The following is a 23,828-nucleotide window of genomic DNA, read 5'->3' on the forward strand; positions in this document are numbered from 1 at the left end:
TTCTTCAGAAAATTTTCTAAAGAAGGGTCTAGGCCCGAAACGTCAGCCTTCCTGCTCCTCTGATGCTGCTTGGCCTGCTGTGTTCATCCAGCTCTACACCTTGTCATCAAAGCTTAAATTAATTGAGATTACCTCGTTTATCTAATTTTTTTTTATGGAAACTGGTCTATTAAGCAATCAAACTAATCCATTATGTAAATATTCAGAGCAATGCTTGAGCACTATAGCAGAACACCTTGATGAATTTGGCTTTCTACTGTGCTTTCCAAAAGTATATAAATACTCTTAATTCCTGGATAAGAAGTTCAATGAGAATGAGAGCCACAAGTTTAATCCTTTCTCCTCATGGCTTCCCTCTGAAATCCAGCCTTGTTTTATTTGGTGATCAGGGAGGAAAGGCAGTGTATGTTGTAGCCTAGGTTGGATCAGTATACCAAGGACGAGGTGCAGCACCAAGGAAAATCATTGAAGGAGAGATGAAGCAACTTGGGAGAAGTGATCCATCTTGGAAATTATATGGAAAATCACAATCGACTGAGATCAGAAATGTTGGGAATGCATGGAGCTTGGGGATGATGCATTGGAGAAATGGGCTTCAGGACCTAACATGAGTTGTGGTTCCCAAGCCCCCATGTGGCCTCAGTATCCTGTGAAAGAAATTTTGCATAACTACCTCCAAGGTCATCATCCAATTAAGGATTCTAGGCAGACCAGGGGAGGAGGAGACCCAACGGATGGTCTGTTGTAATGTCTGAACAACAGATTCATCAAGATCCTGTTGAGGAAGATGGAGATTTATTCGGCACCTCAGAATAGAGAAGCTCCTGCAAGGTCTTCCACTTCAGTGGTTCAAAGAACCCCCTGTTGAAGGGTTGGCCCCTGCAGAGAAGTGCCAAAGGATGCCAAGAAACTTAACCACCTCAATTCCGCTACTTGCAAGAGGTTTCTTCCACAGAGTTGCCAAACTCTTAGCTCAGTGAGGGTGTAATGTGATACCAGCAAAGACGTACTGCTGAGGGACATGTCCCTGAGTTTGGAAACTTAGCTTGCTTCCATGTCTGTCTGCTAGTAGCTACCAATTCCCACAGCAGCCAGTTCCTAGCAAAGTTGTCCCAAGGTGAGAACACCATACCATTGGGGTTTCCTGCTGTTTTCTCAGCTTCCTCAGTTCCATACTCATCCCTATGGTGACAAGAAGATTCAGATCAAATTGTATGAAAAACAGGAGAGTGATTGGGATTTGGAATTGATGTGTTGATAGATAAGTTTTGAGTTTTTCCCTCCATATTATGATGGTTTTAGCTAAGCAACATTTGTTGTCCATTGCTAATTGCCCAGAGGGCAGTTAAGAGTCAACCACATTGCTGTGGGTCTGGAGTCACATGTAGGCCAGACCAAGTATTAATGGCAGTTTCCTTCCCTAAAAGTCATGAGTGAACCAGATTTTTTTTTTCTCCTGACAATTGGTAATGGATTCACAGATATCATTAGACTGTTAATTCCAGATTCTTTATTGAATTCCAATTCCACCATCTGCTGTGGTGGGATTTGAACCCAGGTTCCCTGAACACTATCTGGGTTTCTGGATTAACAGTCCAGTGACAATACCACCAGGCCATCGATGTCCCCCACCCACCAATTGGGATTATTTTGAGATGCATGGTGGATAATTTTTCCGATGGCAGTGTCATTTTTCTAAAACATATGAGCTGAAGCATTTGGAGATTTTGCATAATATAACTAAGATAGACTGCAGTAATTAGGAAATAGTCATGTCTTGACTTATTCTTTAATCAATATTAAAAAAAAGTGAAAGAAAAAATTGATTTGATAGCACTGACATTTATGATGGACATATGTTTAAGTATTGCTGATGATGGATCAGTCACTTGGATAACAAAGCATTTTGTGAAGAAGCGTCCAGACCCAAAACGTCAGCCTTCCTGCTCCTCTGATGCTGCTTGGCCTGCTGTGTTCATCCAGCTCTACACCTTGTTATCTCATTGTGTTAACTGAAGTGCTTTTATTTTCCCAAGGCATGGTAGCTTGCCTGATTTAACTGATTCATGTTGGGAGGAATTCAGAATGGTTCGGGATTTTCACGCACATACTGAGGTAGAAATTCAATAGTGTCACATCTATTTCTCACTCAGAAAGTTGACATTTAAGCACTCAATAAGGTGGATGAAGCCTACATTTTTGTCATGCAGTGGAAACATGTTGCATACCAAATTGTTTAAAGCAGAACAGGAGATGCATCTATAAATTAAGGCCCTAATGCTATTTTGAGACTCCATATGCTCTGGACAACCAAGATCCTTGCCATTCAACCTATCTGCCCTTTTGTGCTTGCTTTGAAAGTACATTGTGTGAATGAAAGTAGAAATAGTTTATTTTTCAAATTCCTAAATTCATACCTGCAAGTTCATTTGCATCAGACAAAGGGAGGAAAATATTAGTTTTTATCTTCATGAAGTTTATATGATTTCCTTCATTTGATGATCTTTGGAAGACAGGTATTGGGCCTTTCTAACTTGGCCTTGTGCCTCTTTTTGTTGAGAGAGCACGGTCTGGATTCAATTGTCCTTGGAACCAGTGGTGGGTATCATGTGCACAGTTAATCCATTTGGATCACTGCAATGTAGCAGCGTACTAGCTTTGTATATGCTGCACTTTTTCATGATTGCAGCATCCAGATAGCATTAACGCGAGGGTGGTTGATTGGTTGGAAGGCTGAACACGGTGCTGCTGTTAAAAACAGTAAAGAAAACCGGTAAAATTTGGAAATGAATGCTATGGTTGTAGTGGAGCTCCATCTTGAAGTTTACCAGATGAATTCACCCAGAATTTGCAAGATGCCTGTTTGTTCGTTCTTAGCTGTGAGTGGTTTGCAGTCGTTAAAATTTCGCTGTAATACTTAAAAAGAACCTGAACCTCTTAATGGGTACTACATTATGCCCGGGACAAATGCTGGGAGTCCTTCATGTGTTGAATATGACTTGACAAAAACTAATTAATAACACAATTGAGGATAGTGCAGATTCAAGTTTCTTGGATGTTCTACTGACGACATGAATGGAGAAGACACAAAGGAGGAGAAATGTACTTTATTGAGATCCTCCAGGTACAGGCTGAAAGGACAGTGGGAGCAGATAACTCCAAAGTTTAAGGCCACTTGTTAAGCCCGGAGGATCTGGATGCAGGACCCCAAGAATTTCAATACCCAACTCAAATGGCTATGCCAAGTGAATGCATCTTTACTGCCACCAACTCAGATACTGACAATGCATGTAGCTTGCACAGTAGCATTGAGGCAGGGTCTTCAGATGGTAAGACACTGCAGCTAGTGCAAGGAACAAAGATAGTGCGGCTACCAGTTCAGCTGAAAAAGACTCAAATCAGCACAACGATAGGGTAGTCTCCTGAAAGAACTGATACATAAATGCTTGGTGTGTTCTGCAGCCATGGGGTCAATGATGATATGCATGACAGAGTCCAATATCAACCTTTGCACAGAGCTTGAGCCCTTGAGATCAAACCAATGCAATTAAGTACAACTGATTTGACTACTTGTTAAAAAAATGGAATTTTCTTTAAGTTTTTAAATTGAATTCATAAGGTTGTAGTTCTGAGTCCTGCTGTGGTTCAATTTGCGGGCTCTTTGATGGTATTGTCCCAACCTCTGGACCGGAAGACTGTGGTTTAAGACCCATCTGGTGCAAAGGTTTATAATAATATCTCTGAAAAAGTTGATTTAAAAATATACATAAGTCAATGTTTTAACATATCAGATACTTAGAATCAATAGATCAATCGCTATTGTAAGTCTGGCTATCACAATGTTAGAATCTGATTTATTTTTCCATGCTTTCTGTTACAAACTGTGAAATCTGCTTTAAAGAGACATCTGCCCATTTTTGTGTTTGGGAGATGGCCATCAGAGTCACTGTGACTCCTGCTGTTCTCAAATGATTCATTCTATCCTGGAATAATGTGTCTAAATGCCCCACAGGAAAGACTAATGACCTTTGATGTCTCAAGCTGGTACAGTACGTGAGAAGCATCAATTGGCAAACTTGTTCATCTCTTTATAATACTCATTCTCACCCAGCTTCTGCATATGGTCAGAATTTTAATTCCAAATTGCATTTTACTTTGGTATTCTCTGAAACTCATCCTGTAAAGGTGGCAAAGATAGCTGTCTATCCTTTTGGACTGCACTTGGTCCAGAAATGTAGGACCACGATCCTGTATTAAATTCAACATCTACTTTTGGCCAACAATTATGACGTTTTTCTGTGCATCTTGAAGTTCATGCCAATACGAAGTTTCAATCAATTTTTTAATGTTTTATTCCCAAATTCTTTCCTGGTATATTTTCAGTTCTGTGTATGAGAGCATGTTCAGACAAATAACCATAACAAAAGCAAAATAAATACAAGGGGGAATGATCTGAAACAGCATTAAGATCAGGTGATCAGAGAACAAGAAGCTATTAATTTGATTTTATTGAAAATTGAGAACGATACACTTTCATTACAAAGCAGCAGAGGGAACAATCAGCGTCAGACTAATTTCTGGGGTGTCTTAAAAGGAAGGATTGAGGAGATTGTGTCTATATCTTTTAGCAGTTAGAGGAATGCAGTATCTCCGAGAAACTTAGAGAATCCTTAATGTGTTTGACAGGGTGAATACAGAATGGATGTTTCTACTCGATGATGTGGGATGATATCTAAAACCAGGGGACAGAGTCTCAGAATAAAGGGATAAGCTATTTAGAACTGAAAGGAAGAAGAAGTGCTTTACTCAGAGGATGATGAATATTTGGAATCCTCTATCTAGAATGTTGTGGAAGCCGAAACTAACACATTTCTAGACAATAATGACATCAAGAGGTATGGTAATAGTACATGAAATGTTGCCAAGGTATGATCAGTTATGATTTATCATGGCAGCACAGCTTGATGGGATGAATGGCCTTTTCCTGCTCTTATGTTCTTATCTAATTGGAGCAGTAATTCAGCATAAATCCGGTAAAATGTTCAGTCAAGTATTGCTTCTTTACACTAATAAGAATTGGAAAACATTTTGTTGTTTCTCGCAAATCTGTTGCAGATTCACTGAGGTCAAACTATTTTGTTATTGTGAATGCTGGCAGCTCTAGTGACAAGTGTTTCCTTCTGAAGAACAAATTAATCCATATAAATTAAGATGTAAGGACTCTTCACGATTATGCTGGTACATTTATACAAGAAGAACCAAGTAACATAATGATCCAACAAACTTGACTCAGTCATAGGGTCCTTTTTTGGAGTCATGCGGTTGAGAGTTTCAACCCCACATCAGAGATTTTAGGAAAGACTGATATTTTGAACCAGAACTGGAGGTCCACCTTTGTTAGAAGCTGTAAATATTCAATATGCCATGTCATCATTTAAAAATGAAAAAAAGAGTATTCCTGGACAGGATTTATCCATTTGGACAAATTTACAAAAAGCAGATTGCCATGTGGTTTATTTCATTGCCATCAAATTGGCTGCTTTGTCTCCCTACGTTAGAAATTGACTGCAGTTTAAAAGTATTTCATTAACAGTAAAACACTTTGGGACATCCGGAAAAGTATTGCATGATTGCCAGCTCTTACTTTGTTTGGTGGATTTGTCAACATCAGATTGTATAAGCTGCCACTGGATATTAAAATAATGTCCTGAGAAGTATCAGCTCTCATATCACATTGTATTGATGCAGATATAGATGTGTAAATATATATTGTAATCACAGATTTTTGCTCTCGAAGGTAGGTACTAAGTACTTCTTTCTCAATTGGCCATTCTGCTGGAACTTCATCTAACACGATGATGTTCTGGAAGGCAGCTTCCATGAGGACTCCATTATAATCTTGTCCAGATTGCTGGAGCTAAAGTCACTTATAATATGGTAAAATACAAGCTTCAAAATCTCCCCTCCCCCTACCGCATCCCAGAACCAGTCCAGCTCGCCCCGCCTCCCTAACCTGTTCTTCCTCCCACCTATCCCCTCCTCCCACCTCAAGCCGCACCCCCATCTCCTACTGACTAACCTCATCCCGCCCCCTTGACCTGTCCGTCCTCCCTGGACTGACCTATCCCCTCCCCAACTCCCCACCTACATTCACCTTTACTGGCTCCATCCCTGCCTTTTCGACCTGTTTGTTTCCTCTCCACCTATCCTCTCCTCTATCCATCTTCTATCCGCCTCCCACTCTCTCCCTATTTATTTCAGAACCCCCTTCCCCTCCCCCTTTTCTGATGAAGGGTCTAGGCCCGAAACGTCAGCCTTTCTGCTCCTATGATGCTGCTTGGCCTGCTGTGTTCATCCAGCCCTGCACCTTGTTGTCTCGGATTCTCCAGCATCTGCAGTTCCTACTATTTCTGGAACAATGACTGTTGTGTCCTGCTAATAAAGTCACTGCTACCAGGAGACCCAGTCATTTACCATTTGGCCAGTTAAGTAGTGAGACTAGGAGACAAAAATATTAAGGGGCCAAAAATAATCGGAAGAGATAGACTACATTGTGATAGGCTGTAGCAGATGGCTAAGACCACCCCACACCTCCAGGGGAATTACAACGGTTCAGAATACAAGCTCCTGTTGAGCCCTTTAAGTATTATAATTAGCCTATTGATGAACTACAGGTTCACTAGTCTGCCCACTGAATCACGATCTCAAATATCGCCAGTGCCAGTGCAATGGAAGTCAGGAACTGTGTGACAGGGGCGCACAATTTTTCAGTGCCATTTTCTCAACTGTCTGCGCCTGTTCTGGGCTGTGTCAGACAATAACAGCCTTGGCCGAATCCTGCTGTTTCAATTGTATCTTGTTGGTATAGTAGCTTTACACAAGTCTGCTAAAACATTCTTCAGTTTCACTTCTGGAGAGACCCCATGAACATTAGCGTGGCTATTTAACTTCCCTTTGGAAAGCAATTTCCAACCTAGGATGGGCAACTGACAGCTATTTAGTGCTGTGAGATGAAGACGATTTTGTCTCATCGGGCTGGATTGTAAACTAACATAGACCATGGAAGGCAAATAACGTGTGTTAAACATGGAACCATCCTGCTTTAAATGAATAAGCTTAAATTGCTTATGAAAGCCTTGCTTATAATTGGATCAAACTGGTATTTTTTATACTCCCATTAATTAGTTTATGTAATCATAGAAAGGATTTTAATTAAATTTAAATCACTTAAATTTGACTTTGTTTCAATTTAATAGGGATTGTTATAGTTACAGAAGGAGCTTTCATATTCTCAGTTGTGTCCTGTAAGCTCTCTCATCTCTCGACAGACATAACTAGTTACACCATTGAAAATCCACTTAAATGGGACGAAATGTTAAATGTAGCTATATTAGCAAAGCTTCCTTTGGCGATTGTACAGCAAGTAGCATTATTTTTCGCACATTAGTTCTATACAGTTAAATATCATCATAATTGTTGGATAGCACATAAATATGCCACAATCTTAAGCAAGTTTCAGAGAAAGAGACCTCAACCTAGCCAAGATGGGATAAAATTTCTGAGATAGCTTCAGAGGTATTTTAACCTTCATCATGCTCAACTCAAGCAGACACTAATTGTTTCATAACTTCTGGTATCCTTTGTGTTTCCTGCCTCAAATGAAAAGAGAAAGATGACTGTAATTATATAGCACTTCTCATGAATTCAAGATGTCCAAAAGAGCTTTACGTGCAATGAAGTACTTGTGGAATTGTGGCTGTTGCGATGTAGAAAAAAAATTGGCAACTAATTTGCAAACTATAAGATCCCACAAGCAGCAATGTATTAATCAGTTGTTTAACTGATGGTGGTTGATGAATGGATACTAATTGGGATACTGGGGGAATTTCTCTGTTTGTCTTCAAAATTACGCCGTGAAATTTTTCATGTCCATTATACTCTATTGTACTATACTGCATTGCGTTGGATGTCAGCAGAGATTATACATTTCAGAGAATGCTTCAAACTGGGCTGAGAGAATTTAAAACAATTCAATTCTAACAGATTGCTGCAAAAATCAATCATCATTAAATAATATTCTCCTTGCAAACCAGTTTTAGTTGACAATTTAATTTCACGGCATAACACATGGTAGGATATGTAACTTAAATTGCTAAAGAAAATGTTTTCTTCATTAGCATAAAATGAAATTTTAGTGTTTTTTTAATGGGAGTTCAGGAGCACCTGGATTCAGTCTAGAATTGCTCACTGTTGTTAAAAGACTATCCAGTCCATTAACATATTGTCATAATTGCAGAAACAAAAGCTCTTTCTACATTGGATATCTGAAATTTTGAGGTGTGAAGATATTATTCTTAAAAGATGGACACTGCTGCCTTTACCTACTTCCCTGCTGCTCGGCTACTGGAATCAAATATACATTTTATAAATAGTACAAATGCCTGAGTACAATTTCCTGTAATGATTTTGTTTCTGTAGCTTATCTCAACTTGACACAGTGCTGAGTCCCATATTACGAAAGAAACATTTTATGATGCATAAGGCAACTTCAGAAAGACAATTAGGAAAGGTCATTGTGTGTATTCCAGCATAATATCAAGTGCTAAACCACGATCTCTTTTTTCGTTGCCAATGGTTTGCAGAGAATCTATATCAAAGTGGGAGATCATAAACCCAGTGAGCAAATAGGTGATTTCCTTATCAGATTCTCATATTTTTGCATGAAAATTTCTTGATTCAATAGATGCCAAGTGAAAGACATTTGAAACATTTCATTGCAATTAATTCCCTCATTAAATATGAAAAGAAAATTTTCCAAACACTCACCAAGTTAGGAAACATTGGTGGAGAGGGAATCAGATCTCAATGAAATGTATTTCCAGTAATTTCTGTGACTGAGACAGAGGCAGGCAAATGATTTTGTACGTTCAGTGGTGAGAAAGTAAGAAAACCAAGTCAAGTCATGTTGAGTAAATTCAGCAGATTAGTTAGCACATGAAAGTACAAATTACTTTCGTTAGAATCACTTGGCTCTTTGAGCCTGCTTCTCCATTCCATTAGATCACAGTTGATTGGTTTACTCCACGTTCCTGCCTACCCTCGGCTAACCTTTCATCTTGCTGTTTATCAGTAATCTACTTATCTCTACCTCTGCCTTAGAAATATCTAAGGATTCTGCTTCCAGTGCCTTTAGAGGAACAGAGTTCAAAAGATTCATAATCCTCCAAGAGAAAATAAATCTCTTTATCTGTCTTAAATGGGTGAATCTTTGTATATCAACTGTGACCCCTATTTCTAAATTCTACCAAATGAGAAAACATACTTTTCACACCCACCTTGCCAAGAACCTTCAGGATTTTATATTTTTCAATCAAATTGTCTCTTAGTCTTATAAATTCCAGCAGATAAAACCTTGTCTATCCAAAATTTGCTTGCATGGCAACCTGCTCATCCCAGGTGTTAATCTAGTAAACATTCTCTGAACCTTTTCTAGTGCATTTACATTCTCCCTTAAATAAGATGACCAGTGCAGTACACAGTAATCCAGGTATAGTCTCTCTAAAACCCTGTGTATCTGAAGCATAGCTTCACTACTTTTGTCTTCAGTGCATCTCACAATAAACCGTAACATTCTATTAGCTTTCCTGATTACTTGCTGTTTCTGCATACTAACCGTTCTCAATTCATTGACAAGGATACTGATATCCCTTTGCATCTCAGAGCTCTTATATCTCTCACTGTTTAAATAATATGCTTCTCTTTTATCCTTCTTGCCAAAATTAACATTTTCAAGTTCCTCCCGTTATACTCCATTTGCGCAATCATTTAACCCATATATATTCTTTTGTGGCCTCGTTATGTCCTCAACATAACTTACTTTCCTATCTATATTTGTGTCATCAGAAAATTTAGCAAACAAGTCTTTAATCTGTAGAGATCTTATGACAGTGTTAGCATCCCAAACCCTAGGTCAGAAGGACTGGGGTCAAGTCCCATCTGCCCCAGAGTTTTGACAATTGTTATCTTAACAAGTAATTTGTAATTTCTACCTTTGACCCTGTTATAAATTTGCTTACTCTCCCTTCCCTGTTAGCTAGCCAATCTTCTATCCATGTTGATAGTTATCACTGATACCTGTATTTATTTTCCTTTGATATCACACCTAATCAAATGTCTTCTGGAAATTGATGTACAATACACTCACTGGTTTACCCTTCAGGAACCAAATGTTGCTTCCTGAAACACCAAAAAATTAATTAAACATGATTGCCTTTCCATGGAACCATGCTGACTTTGCGTGATGATTTTGAATTTTTCTAATTGCTCTGCTATAATGCCTCTAATAATCGTTTCTATATGAATATCCATATGAATATTGCTAAGCTAACTGGCCTGCAGTTTCTTCCTTTATGTTTCCTTTCTTCTTGAATAAAGGAATAATTTACTATTTTCCAATGTAATGGAATTTTATCCGAATCTAGGAAATTTTGGAAAAATAAAACCAATGAAAAGACTAGCTCACGAGGTTAGTCAGTGCTCAGCTCCAATAATTTGCTTAGAGTTGAAAGCTCAGGAGACACAAGTTCCTTATTTCAAGGGTTTTAGAGTATATAAGTAGGAAGGTCTTGCTGCAACGATGCTGATGAGACCGTATCTGGAATACTGCAAGCAGTTTTGGTCCCCTTATTGAATAAAAAAAAATCCATTGGAAGCTGTTCAAAGACGGTTCATTCGGATGATCCCTGGTATGGAAGGATTGTCATATGAGCAAAGGTTAAACAATTTGGGACTTTATGCATTGCAGTTTAGAAGCATGATCTCACTGAAACATATAGGACTCTTAAGGCGCTTGATAAGGTAAATGTTCAGATGAGGTACCCCCTCATGGAAGAGTCTCGGACTACAGGACATTGTCTCAAAATTAAGGGTTGCTAATTTAAGATCGAGATGAGGAGGAATTCCTTCTCTCAGAGGGTTGAGGGTCTTTGGAACTTCAAAGTTTCACAGAGAGCTGCAGGAGATGAGTATATTTAAGGCTGGGATGGATTGATTCTTGATTAGTGTGGGGAAAGGGCAGGAGAGTAAACATGAGGAATGTTGGATCAACAATGGTCGTATCGAACAGTGGAGGAAGCCCAAGGGGCTGAACAACCCACTCCTATTCCTATGTGTTATGGTATTAATGATGGTCCAGGAAGATATTCCATACCTGGTAAGGAAATACACCACACATGAATTATAGCCTGCTTTTGAGAGATATCCCGATCTCAGACCTGAGTACTGTTGCAACACTACTGACCTTCCAGGACTGAGAATCCATCAAGACTGCTAGCATTTGTACTCAATCCATTAATCTATTCCATGAAGATTACAACAAAAGACCATCAGTTGCACCAAAACCCAAGTACCATAACTGATCAGTTCCAAAGAAGAGCCACTAGACCTGAAACGTTAATCCTGTTTTGATGCGTTTTAAACAATTTCTGACGCAAAAATAATTAAAATATCACAGCAATCAGTACACTTACAATTATTTTGTTATTCACCTTTGTGTTTACCCCATAATGGTGCTCCTCTCAGTGTTTTTGCCCACTCTGGCAGCTGCAGATGAGAGGTATGACTGCTGAAAATCTAAAGAGAGCATTTTCATTGTCCTCCAACAATGCTCTTGAGCAGGTATGGGTTGTGATGCTCTTCACAGACACCGTCTTACCATGGACTTCAGTACCTTAAGCAGTCAGACTGATGGGCAAGTTCAAGTTATGATGGTGGTCGCGGTGGGGATGGGGTGGGAGAGGGACCTGGGCTGTGCAAAGTGCTGGCAGCAGAAGAGAAGCCAATATGTTTCCTGCTCCATGATTCCTACTACTCTGCTGTGACAGGAAAGATTATTACAGTAAAGCAGACTGGGAAGATGGCCTGCAATTATCATCACGGTGAGGCAGTCTGGGAGATTGCCGTTCAGTCAGTTCTTGCAAAATGGTCTTGGGTAAACAAGGTGAGAAAGATGAATGGAAGGCTGAAAGACTGGTGTGGGAAAATGGGTACCAATATTGTGGGGCACTGGCACCAACACTAGGGGAAATGGGATCTGTACCACCTGGACTGTCTCCATGTAAACTATATTGGGAATGGTGTTCTTGTGATCCACCTAACTATGAAAGTAGAGTAGGCTTTAAACTAAATAGTGTGAGCAAGAGCCCAAATTTGGGAAGTTGTGATGCTCATTGAAACATTCAATACATTTCAAATCAATTAGCTGCCTTTTCATGCTTGGCTCTGTGAGGTCCTCATCTAACATATCTGATGCAGAACCAGTATGCAATCTTTCCATTTCAAGTCAGCATCTGTGGTGTCTCTGACATACATCATGGCCACTGTCATGACTGCCTGATGCACGCCACTGCTAAATACCATGTTATAGCCTGGCTTCTAAGTTGCATGCAATTCCAGCAATGGCGGTAACATTTAACACAGTACCGTCTTTCTCAATGCTCTCCTCCTGCTCAACTGAGTAAGGGACAAGGTGGAAAAAAAAACTAAGTTGCTGGAAAAGCTCAGCAGTTCTGGCAACATCTGTGAAGGAGAAAACAGAGTTAATGTTTCGGGTCCGGTGACCCTTCCTCAGACCGGACCCGAAACCGAAACTTCCTCACCAGACCCGAAGCGTTCACTCTGTTTTCTCCTTCACAGACGCTGCCAGACATGCTGAGCTTTTCCAGCAAATTTGTTTTTGTTCCTGATTTACAGCATCCGCAGTTCTTATGGTTTTTATTAAGGGACAAGGTGGCTCTGGCTCCTTTTGCAGTTCCCCTGGGGTTGGCAAGATGTGTGTTGAGATGGACCTCCATCTTGGGAACTTGCAATGGAAAGGTTCATGTACAATGCAAGTGACCACTACAGATTACAGTTTACCATGAGACAACATGAAGTTTGTGAGGGAGTTTTATTGATCGGGAATGATGATCGATAAGTAGAAAGCTGCAGCAGCCTTCAAATTTTCTTAAGTTTTATTTTTGATGTACATGTATGACTTATTTCAGTGTGCAGACTCTTTAATTGTTTTTTTTTGTGTGCAGCAATGCGTGAGGGCTGTCTTAACAGTTTTGTGGGCTGACAAAGGAATTTCTAGATTACTCTGTATTTTGCCTAATTGCTTAATATGGGTGAACAGCTGTGACATTTGCTTGAGACATGACTAATTCCTGTCCAGAATACAATGATTCAGGGTATATGCATAACATTGAGGTTGTGATGCTAATGGAGGTTGAAAGTGGAAAGGTTGAAAGTTATTGAAAGGTGGCAACATCTTATCCTTGAACTACGTAAAATCATTTTTTTTTTGTCACACTGGAATCACATTCTGATGTTAGACCTCCTCGACAATCTTGTTCCATATAAGCCTCATTATTGCCTTCTGTGGCCTCCACCTCTCCCACACTCCCCCAACCTTCCCACTTAAACCACTCCCCCTACCCCAACCACCCCCATCTACCTCCCCACCCAACAACTCAACAACCAAAAATAAATACAGCAAACTTTAACTTTGTTTTAACTGGGATCTTATGAACCATCCCTCTTGATAAACTGGCAGAAGTGCATATTGTCGTGATCTATCACAATGTCTGAGGAGTCAGTTGAGGGAGTGAGTGAGAACGCCCTCTGTTGGTATGTTTTATTTAAGGCTCAATTCCAATATTATTTAAGTGATTTATGCCGTAAATAAAATGTAACAATGACATGTATACCCCCTGCATTTCATTTCAATTATTTAGTATGTGTTTTTACATTGTTGACCTTTTGATCAACCGGAATATTTGATCAATTGGCACATACCAGTGCTGGTTAATAAAACATTTGCTGTAATACAACTCTGTGGAAATCCTCCTCCGCTGGATTGATGGGAAAATGTCAATCTTCTTGCTCAGTCCTTGAGCCAGCTTGAGACAAGTTATTGTCTGTCAGACAGTGCACTCCTTACCTCCAGAGGCACTGTCTGAGTGGTGCTATAAATACCACTCCTGGAAGATTACTCCTCATTAACGCTCGAGTGTTCAAAATGCAGGTGTCTGTTTTAGTGCCTCTAGACACTTGGAAATCATGGTAATTTCCAATTAGCCCCCAAAATTGCAGTCTAAAATCAAACTTTTAAATAGATGTGTCCTAAATACAGAGTATCCACTTAGCATCTGTTTTTATTTTACCATCTCCACACCCCAACCCCAAGTAATTTCCTTATTGATGTTACATTACGGTCCATTCATGTTCCCAGTGAATGAAGCTCCCTGCCCAAACTGCAGTGCAATAATCTCCAAACACATTTTCAGCAACTTGCAGAATGCAAACATTGTGCTGCACCTCTGCCAATTGTAAGGAGCTTGATGAATGTTATATTGAAACTAAAGCACTGTAGGCTGCAAAATCTAAGCGGGTGCCAGTAACTCCTGTTTCCCAGCTGGATCACTGTGGGCAGCAAACATTTGACATGAGGTTTGCTGTAAATACCATGTTAGGCGGAAATTCCTGCTGTCTTTGAACATGGTCAGATGTTCCCAGTGACCTTATACAGCATGATGCTGTAGAGAGTCTGAGCTGAATGGAAATATATGTTAGCATGAGGCATTGGTTGAAGACTTGCAATTTGCAAGTTGGTGAATGACCATTTCAGGACAAAGAAGACTATTTAACTGATCAACACTATTGCCTATAGCTTACAAATTTACAGCAGCATTCATTTTTAAACTGAAATTGATCTGGTTTGATAAATGCTACAACGTAACTTTGTCCATAAACAATAAATATCAAATATAAATTCATCCACATTTAATCCCTACAAATTCTGATTTTCAGAAATAATCTTTCACAGGATGTAGTGTTGCTGGACAGCATTTATTTCTTATCCCTAACCACTCTTGAGAAGGTTACAGTGAACTGTTCATAAGGAAACTTAAAGATTTTGACCTTGGGGCAGTGAAGGATTGGCTTTATAGAACAGTTCCAAGTCAGGATAACATGTAACTTGGCATGGGACTTGCTGGTGGTGCTGTTTCCATGCATCTGCTGCTGTATAGGATGGGCTGAAGGGCTAAAATTGTTGATGATATTTGACAGCTGCATGACTTTGAATGAGTCCTGTGAACATTCCTATATGTGCTGAAGATAGCACAATCAACTGGTTTTTCTGTTGTTGATTTTCTATGCAAGGCTGTTTGTTAGTTTGTTTAAGAGAGAGAGTTTCATTCCAAGTGGCTGGACTTCACCTTGGACCAGGATCACGAATGGTGCCGGAAACAAACTCAGCCTGCAGACCAGCCTTTGATCAAGGGGTCCCCAATGGGCAGAAGGGCGTGAGGCTTATTGTTTATTTTTTCCCTTTTTTTTCATTCTGTTTATTCACTTAATACATGTTCCTTTCTTTTTCACCTTTTATTATTACTTAATGAACATTCATATTTAAGCAAATTGCTGTTGTCATGCCTTCTCTCAACTACATTTAACAGAATCTGAAAAAGAACCGCTTGGATACACTCTGTGATCCAAGACTGCTGCCCTGGCCCTTCCAGGGGATAGAGACTGCTGATGTGAAAGGCATTGTCAAAGTAGGCTTGGTGAGTTACAGCTGTGCATCTTGTACATTTCACACATCGCTGCCATTGTGCATTTATGGTGTTCAGTGGTGGCCGGGGTTTCTGATGGTCTTGAGCTTCTTAAGTGTTGATGGAGATGCACTTATCCAGGTATTCCATCACACTCCTGACTGTGCCTTGTTCAAATGTGGATAAACTTGGGAAGTTTGGACAATTTCCAGATGACTTGCTCATGTAATCCAGGTCAGTTTCCGGTCACAGTAGTGTGTCATTGAATAATGGTAAAGCCATTGAATTTCAAAGGGAGATGTCAGAGATGGTCATTATGTGACATTTGAATGGCATGGATGTTACTTGCATATAGGCACTTGCCTATGGAGCCACATCTCCTTTCTCAGTACTTGCCTATGGAGCCACATCGCCTTTCCTAGTACTTGCCAACAGAACTGGGTCATCCCCAATGGAACAAGTCTCTTCCAAGGATGCTCACGTTGAAGAAGATAACCCCATGACTCAATGAAGCCTGGATATCGCTAAGATCTTGCTGCAGATGGACATGGATCACTTCAGTATCTGTACATTGTGCAGTCAGCAGCAAACAGCCCCAATTCTTGCCTCAACATGGAGGGAAGTTCATGGATAAAGCAGACCTAGTACACTACCCCAAGAATCTCCTGAAGCGATGTCTGTTATACAACTGTGAGTGCAATTTAGTCTTTTGTCTACCTGCGTAATTCTTCCATTGGGAATAATGGAAGTTAAATTGTCAATTATAGAAAGCAACAAACACATTAGATTTTATCAAGTAACATTCTGATAAAAGAATATCGTGGTAATAAGTTTGCACAAATATTTTTGATAAGGAAATATCAAATAGATATCCTTATTCTCAAACAAGTGAATACTATGATCTTTGTAAATTATTTTATTGCATAATTTTGCTCACATTTTAATAATTTTTTTTCTGGTGAATTGCAACACTATGCTGATGTTGTGCTCTGAAGAATAAAATGTAGTATGCTTGATATTAGACCAAATGAAGTTTAGATATTTGACTTGTAGATGGGAGAGAGTGAAAGTCTCCCTGCTTGAACCTATTCAAATTAGTCTAGTTATACAGTCAAAGCTTGTACTTGATATTCAATCCAAACTATTAACAATTGGACACTTGGCTGCAGAACAGATTGCCATCAGCAATGCCAAAATCCTGCTGGCTTAGTACTTTTAGGTGATTAGAGAAGTTGGTCATTGTTAGATTTAATTGGCATTCATTGGAAAGTGATCACGTCAGTTAAAACTATCAGTGACTATGTAGGAGAACACAGCACTCTCATGATGGTCTGCTTTTTACTTCTAAGGCAGTCTTTATGGAAGCAACTGAAATTGTAAATTAGTAAAATGGAGCAGCTGGGGACAGCTAATTGAATTTTAAGGCAAAAAAAAATCATTGGCAGATGCTCGGGACTAAATTGGTGCCCAGGACCTCCCATTTCTTTGAAGGATGCATCTTTGAAATTACTTGTTTCTAAATGTAGCCTACCATGATTCTAAACTGTGTTTGGGAAATAAAAAGGGCAACTCACTTGCCATCTGTGCCAGAGTTCTGTGGAAGAAATTATAGCTAGAGGTAGTTAGAGCCTAGTTCACTACTTAATCCATTAAAATATGGTTCAGAAAGTCAGTATCTCAATTCCCAAGAAGTTCAAGAATGGCAGAGGATGACAGGTCAGTTGGAAAGTCAAAAATATTGATGTAGCATAACATAAATTTATGCCATATGTGCAGAAAAAGCTACTGGTTTTCTGTATACTAAACCAGCATCATACATCAAATGTGAAAAGTGAGCATATACTTTGAAGCTATTATAACAATTGTAATGAGGACAGCCAATTGGACACCATAGAATATGAGTTCCCTAATTGAGGTTTTTAATCTGGTCCAATCAGGGAGCTCTGGCTGACAGATAAAAAGGTGAGTGTCAGAGATACGAACACTCTAATGCCTGACTCTGAATGAGGCAGTACTAAAGTCGAGGACTGTTCACATGTACATAAAGGGTAACTTGGTCATTATATTGGCCTCTGTAGAGTTACTTCGGCTATCATTGATAGTATCTGCCAAACCAATCAGTGATCCATTTGTTGATGTATCAAGTGCTGAAAGACCTTTTTTTGGAAAACTAGGCCTTCATGATATGTGTGTGTGTCACTGGGAAAGGCAGCATATTTGAATGGATGGTAGACAACCGCTTTCTTGAACTGTCATAGTCGATGTATTGCAGGGACATCCACAATACTGTTCACAAGGGATTCCTAAACATCTGACCCAATGACAGTGATGACATGATAGTTCCAAGTCAGGATGGTGTACGACTTGGAAAGGAACATTTGCAGGCAGTGCAGTTCCATGCATCTAAAAACCCTTGTTTTCCCACATGGTTGGATCTGCTGGGAGGTGCTGCCAAATGAGTGAAAATGAGTTGCTGCAGGACATCTTGCTAGTTTTTACACAGCATGTGGTATATACTGTGCCATTGTGTGCCAGTGTTGGAAGGATTAGATAGGGTGAGCTAAGCTGCTCCATCTTAGATGGCTGAATTTTTTGAATATTTTTAGAGCTACAATCATCCAAGCAAGTGGAGAGTATTCCACCGCAGCCCTGACTTGTGCCTTGTAGATGAATTGCAGGTGGCTTTGAGATGTCTGAAAAATTGCTGTCCTGTCGCTGCTCTTGTAGCCACTGTATTTATCTGGCTACTTCAGTTCAATTTCTAGTCAATGTTATGATGCTGTATTCAATAGTGGTAAAGATGTTGAATGTTAAGGAACGTTATTAGGTTCTGTCTTGTCGCTAATGGTCAGTACCTGGAACTAGTGCGGTGTGAATGTTACTTGCCACCCATTGGGTCACGTCCAACCCTATCAGCACTTTTTTAAAAATTTTATAAGTGGCAACAACGGGAGAGGGAACAATTCAAATCAAAGTAGATTCTGCCCGTGTTCCAGCAATAAGTTGCCAACAAAGGATTCCAGGAAATACAAACAAATGTATAATTTTTGACAATAACATATTTTATTTTAGTTTGTCCAGCCGTTAGAATTTAAAGTCACAGTCAATAGTCGGCTATTGTGGGTTAGCAATAAACACTGTGTCTCTTGTGGTTTCTCAAGAAGATGATTAACATTACATGTAGACCTAACATGCAATTAAATTTTACACCTTCGCTTGAATACTAATGGAAAAGATAATTGCACACGAGCATACAAGTCAGAAGCAGAAACAATCAAGAACAGAAATTGCTGGAGAGACTCAGCAGATCTAGCAGCATCTGTGTAAAGAAAACAGAGCTAACTTAAAAAGAAACTAATTTAAACAACCAGGATGTACTGAAAAAGTGATAAAACCCATTATAACTTCAAAGTAACCTGTGTGGAGATGTCATTGCACACCTCTGGACCAGGTGGCAGTTAGAACCCAGGTCTCCCGGTTCAGGGATATGGAAACTACCTCTGCACCATTCTACCATTACAACCTGAAGGATATATTATGGAAGCAAGTACTTGGCTCAGCAGAGTAGCTGCCTTGCATATTGGATATTCATGAAATTAAAGGTCCATCAGCCAACATAAAAGAGAAACTAACTGAGTTAGCAGAGATGAACTCCTCCATGAGGAAATTCACAAGACTAACGGTCCTTCAGACCAGCTAAAACATCAAGTAATGACACCCTCTGTGAAGAATATCTGAGACATGAAAGATTCTCCAGACAGCAAATGGCCCACAGATCAAAAGCCTGGAGCTCTCAAGCAGAAGACGTTATACATTTCCAAGTCTGAAGAGAATACACCCAGACCATCTGTACATGTGAAGTCAGAGATTTTCTCTGTGAGAGAGGAGAGAGATCAGGAAGCTCGGGAGGGGGCAGTGTGGCTAGGTGGAGTTGAAATATAATGATTAGCTACGGTGATATAGTTTCAAGCCATGATGTTATCAAGATTGGAGGGCAATTTGCAGGCAGCAGGGTCCCCATGCCTTTGCTGTAGTAAGGGCCATACGTTGGAAAGGTGCTGTTGAAGGAGCATTCATTAAGATACTGTAGTGCATCTTATTGATTCAAGTTGGTGGTGGAGGATGTGAATATTGAAACTGGTGGATGGAGCTGTACTCATGCAGGCTGATGGTGTGGACTTCTTGTTCTGGAAGTTGCATTCATCCAGGTAGATGGAATATATTCCATCATAGTTGACTTGCAGATGGTGGAAAGGCTTTGGCGATTCAGGTAATGAGTTACTCGTCGTGGAATCCCTACTTCCTGCATGCTCTAGTAACACGGTATTTGTATAACTATATAAATATGGATTATAAATATTATATAGCTATAACTACACATAACTATACAATTATATAGTGTAACTAGTGCAGTTTAGTTTCTGGTTACTGGTAAGCCTAAGAATTTGAAGGTGGGAAATCAGCAATGGTAATGCCATTGAATGTTGAGCGGTGATGCTTACATTCTCTCTTCTTGGAGATAGTTATTTCTTTTTTCACCTGAGTCTAGTAATATTGTCACTTATCAGTTCAACTCTGAGCTTTGCTCAGATATTGTTACATGTGGAAAAACTGCTTCAGTATCTGAAGAATCACAAATGGTGCTGAACATTGTGCTATTGTCAGCATAATTCCCCAATATTGGTTTCATAATGGAGGGAAGGTCATTGATGAAGCAATTGAAGATGGTTGAACCAAGGACACAGCCCTGACAGACTGCTGCAGAGATGTTGGAAGACTATGATAATTGACTTCTAACAACCACAACTGCCTTCCTTTTGTGCTTGCTATGACTCTGACCAGTGGACATTCTCCCCTTATTCTCATCTAATGCTCATGGACTCCAGTTTTGCTGCAGTTCCTTGATGCCATACTCTGCCAAATGCTGTGCTGATGGCAAGTGTTACCACACTCACTTTCCATTATTTACCTCCAGACACCTAAAAAGATGCTGATGCAAGCAGAATGCAATTAAGAATTTGCTCTACCAAGAAAAAAAGTTGTATTTTTAATGAGTGTGGCGGACAGTATTTGAAGAATTATTGATTTCTATTAATTCTAATCAATCAATATTTGTTTATTTAGTTTTTTACAATACAATAGTAATCTATTGCGAATTTCAGCATCGCCCAAACCAAAAGCTATGTTTATAATCTTCTGCCATCTGTGGAAATAATACATTCTCTACTTGAATATCATAAATTACTTTTATGGATGAGACAATATTTTACAATCTCTATTCAGCATGCTTAATGCAATGTCAGAAATGCAATTTTTTGTCAATATTATGAACTGACACAGCAAATTACTTCCAGTGAAAAAAAAATTAAAATCTTGAAGAAGCATTTTTTCATATAGTCATGCACTAAAAATAAATTACATAAATAGGAGTGCAATCAAGACACTTACACAAATCACATTCTTTAACTGCTCACTCTAGGTGATTAGGAAACAAAATTAGGTTTCATCATTTACAAAGGAAAATTATTGCAGCATTAAGTCTTCAGTGCTGCTTTTCTGTTAGGCCTCATGGTGGCAAATAACAGCTACCAATAAGTTAAAGTCGTAAATGCTGAGACAGAGACAAATTATTTCAACTATCATTTATAATTAGTACTAGGTCCTGAATTGTATTGCACCATGTTCTGTGTGCTGTAGAGAAAACAACATGAGAAGAAATAGTACCTTTCACTGTATATTGAAGTATATTGTGAATAACATCCAGCTCTTGAATCTCCACCCTTTCATGTGTCAGCAAATATTATCTCTTGAGGTTGGTTACTGTATGCAAGCGAGATACTTTTCAATGCCAAGCTGGTAATTTTACCTTCAAACAAGTGCACTATGAAACACTATTTTAGTTGAAATATATCTGGTACAAGTGAATGTCTAGTACATTGAATATGAGGGACTCAGGTGTTAAGCATGTTGTAGCAAAACTAATTCATTCTCTCATACTTTTACATTATCATACATATATTCTGGTGAGCGGAAGCTGGTTACGCTGATATGTGCTTTAATCAGAAAGTAACCAAATTATGCTTTCACACTCAGGTTCAGTGTTCTTAATTTAGCTTTCACCCAAAATATTCCTCTTTTTCCTACTGATGTTATGGTGCTACCTCAGAGCACCGAGGACTCGTGTTCAATTTCTGACTGTGTGGAGTTTGCACATTCTCCTCGTGTCTGCATGGGGTTCCGTTGGATGCTCCAGTTTCCTACCACAGCCCAAGGATGTGCAGGTTAGGTGAATCAGCTATGGTATATATAGCGTCACAGGGATAGGGTAAGAGACTGGGTCTGGGTGGAATCTCTGTGGAGGATCAGTGTAGACACATTGGGTTAAAATGGCCTCTTTCTGCACTGTAGAGATTCTATGGCATTTGTTGGTTTGGACTAACTTAGATTGTTTATATTAATCATATACATTTCTGCAATTCTATTTAACAGCTATGTACATCAAAAAGAAAATTTTTATGGTTAATTTTCAAGGGAAATGAATGTACTAATAGATTACTTGTTTCATGTCTACTTTATGATACTTTTTTGCAATAAATTTTGTTAACCTTTGCCGAATGCGCAACCAGGTAAAATATTGCAATATGAACAGATGGCATAAATATAACACTACAACTTTTAATTTCAATGTTGAGATGTAGACCTTATTGGTAAGCATGTACATTTAGTTAAATATTAATCATGTTGATGTGGGTCTCAACCCTCTCATAATTCTCAACAGGGAAGGACAGCAAGCATTTTTCTGTGAAGGATATATATGAACCAGTTAGGTTCTTGTGATAATCCAATAGTTTAATAATCACTTTTCCAAACTACCTTTTGTTTCCACAGATTTCTTTAAAATCTAATTCTTAAGCTGAGATATGGGGATTTCAATTCAAAGTTCTCTATAGTGGGAGCCCTGACCTGTGACATACCATAACACAACCGGAGCGCGGTCTTAACAGGAAATGTGTGTTTTTTTTAAATTTCTTTTTAATTTTCTCACAGACCTACTAGTTTCTTCTTCACACACCCACCAATTGTCTTTTCTCTGCTTCATTCCCATTTAAATGCATTAAGCAACACATGATTTTTCATTCCAGTACTGGTAGCCAATTCCATCTGTTATCTTAGTTCCTTCCCACTGGTAATCCTTTAAACTAAGCTACCCTTGCAACTGTTTTTTCTCTCTGTAAACTATTTATTTTGACGAGGCTTTTGGTCAGACCCTTGCAATTTTATAACGAGTAACAATAGTTACATGTTCATGCAAATGCAAAGAAAATGCTTCTAAAATCCCAGACAGACAGCAGATTTCACATTAAAACAGAACAAAAATGATAGATTTGTATTCTGATGAAATGTCCATCTTTTTGCACAGTTCAGTGTCTGCAATTAGGAAATAAAGTCTAAGAGGTTGGATTTAGCTTTTAAAATTTGTGAAAGTCACAATTAATTAAGCTATTCTAAACTACCACTAATAAAATATTGTATTGCTATTTTCTTGCAACCTGTCATATTTTCAGTTTGCAGAATTGTGCAAGGGAGGTAAAGACGATTTAGGTCATTTTACAAAAGTAGTTCCTGACTGACTGAATGCAGAATGTGCAAGAGACAGCATGGTGGCTCAGTGGTTAGCACTGCGGCCTCACAGCACCAGGGGCACGGGTTTGATTCCAACCTCAGGCGGCTGTCTTTGTGGAGTTTGTACATTCTCCCTGTGTCTGCGTGGGTTTGCTTCGGGTGCTCCAGTTTCCTCCCACAGTCCAAAGACGCGCAGGTTAGGTGAATTGGCCATGCTAAATTTCCTGTAGTGTTCAGGGATGTGTAGATTAGGTGGGTTATAGGGGGATGGGTCTGGGTGGGATGCTCTGAGGGTTGGTGTGGACTTGTTGGGCCAAAGGACCTGTTTCCACACTGTAGGGATTCTAGAACACAGATATTTTAGAGGAAAACATATTTTAGAGGGTTTCATGGCTGGAGGGGATGGCAGAGATAGGAAGTGGCAAAATTCTGGAGGAACTTAAACACAGAGAATTTTAAATTTAAGACAACAAGGTGCAGGGCTGGATGAACACAGCAGGCCAAGCAGCATCATTGGAGCAGAAAGGCTGACGTTTCGGGCCTAGACACTTCATCAGAAAAGGGGGAGGGGAATGGGGTTCTGAAATAAATAGGGAGAGAGTGGGAGGC

At 39.3% G+C, this 23,828-nt stretch overlaps 1 protein-coding gene across 1 annotated transcript in view; it reads left to right on the forward strand.

Moving 5' to 3' along the window:
• csmd3b (CUB and Sushi multiple domains 3b) overlaps positions 1 to 23,828 on the forward strand; it is a 1,719,816-nt gene that overhangs the window by 1,220,537 nt on the left and 475,451 nt on the right. The window contains 1 exon segment of the mRNA XM_048595770.1: positions 11,389 to 11,420. Within this exon segment, the coding sequence (XP_048451727.1) occupies positions 11,389 to 11,420 (32 nt within the window).

The sequence above is a fragment of the Rhincodon typus genome, chromosome 4 (assembly GCF_021869965.1).
Source record: "Rhincodon typus isolate 14 chromosome 4, sRhiTyp1.1, whole genome shotgun sequence".
Classification (NCBI taxonomy): Eukaryota; Metazoa; Chordata; class Chondrichthyes; order Orectolobiformes; family Rhincodontidae; genus Rhincodon; species Rhincodon typus.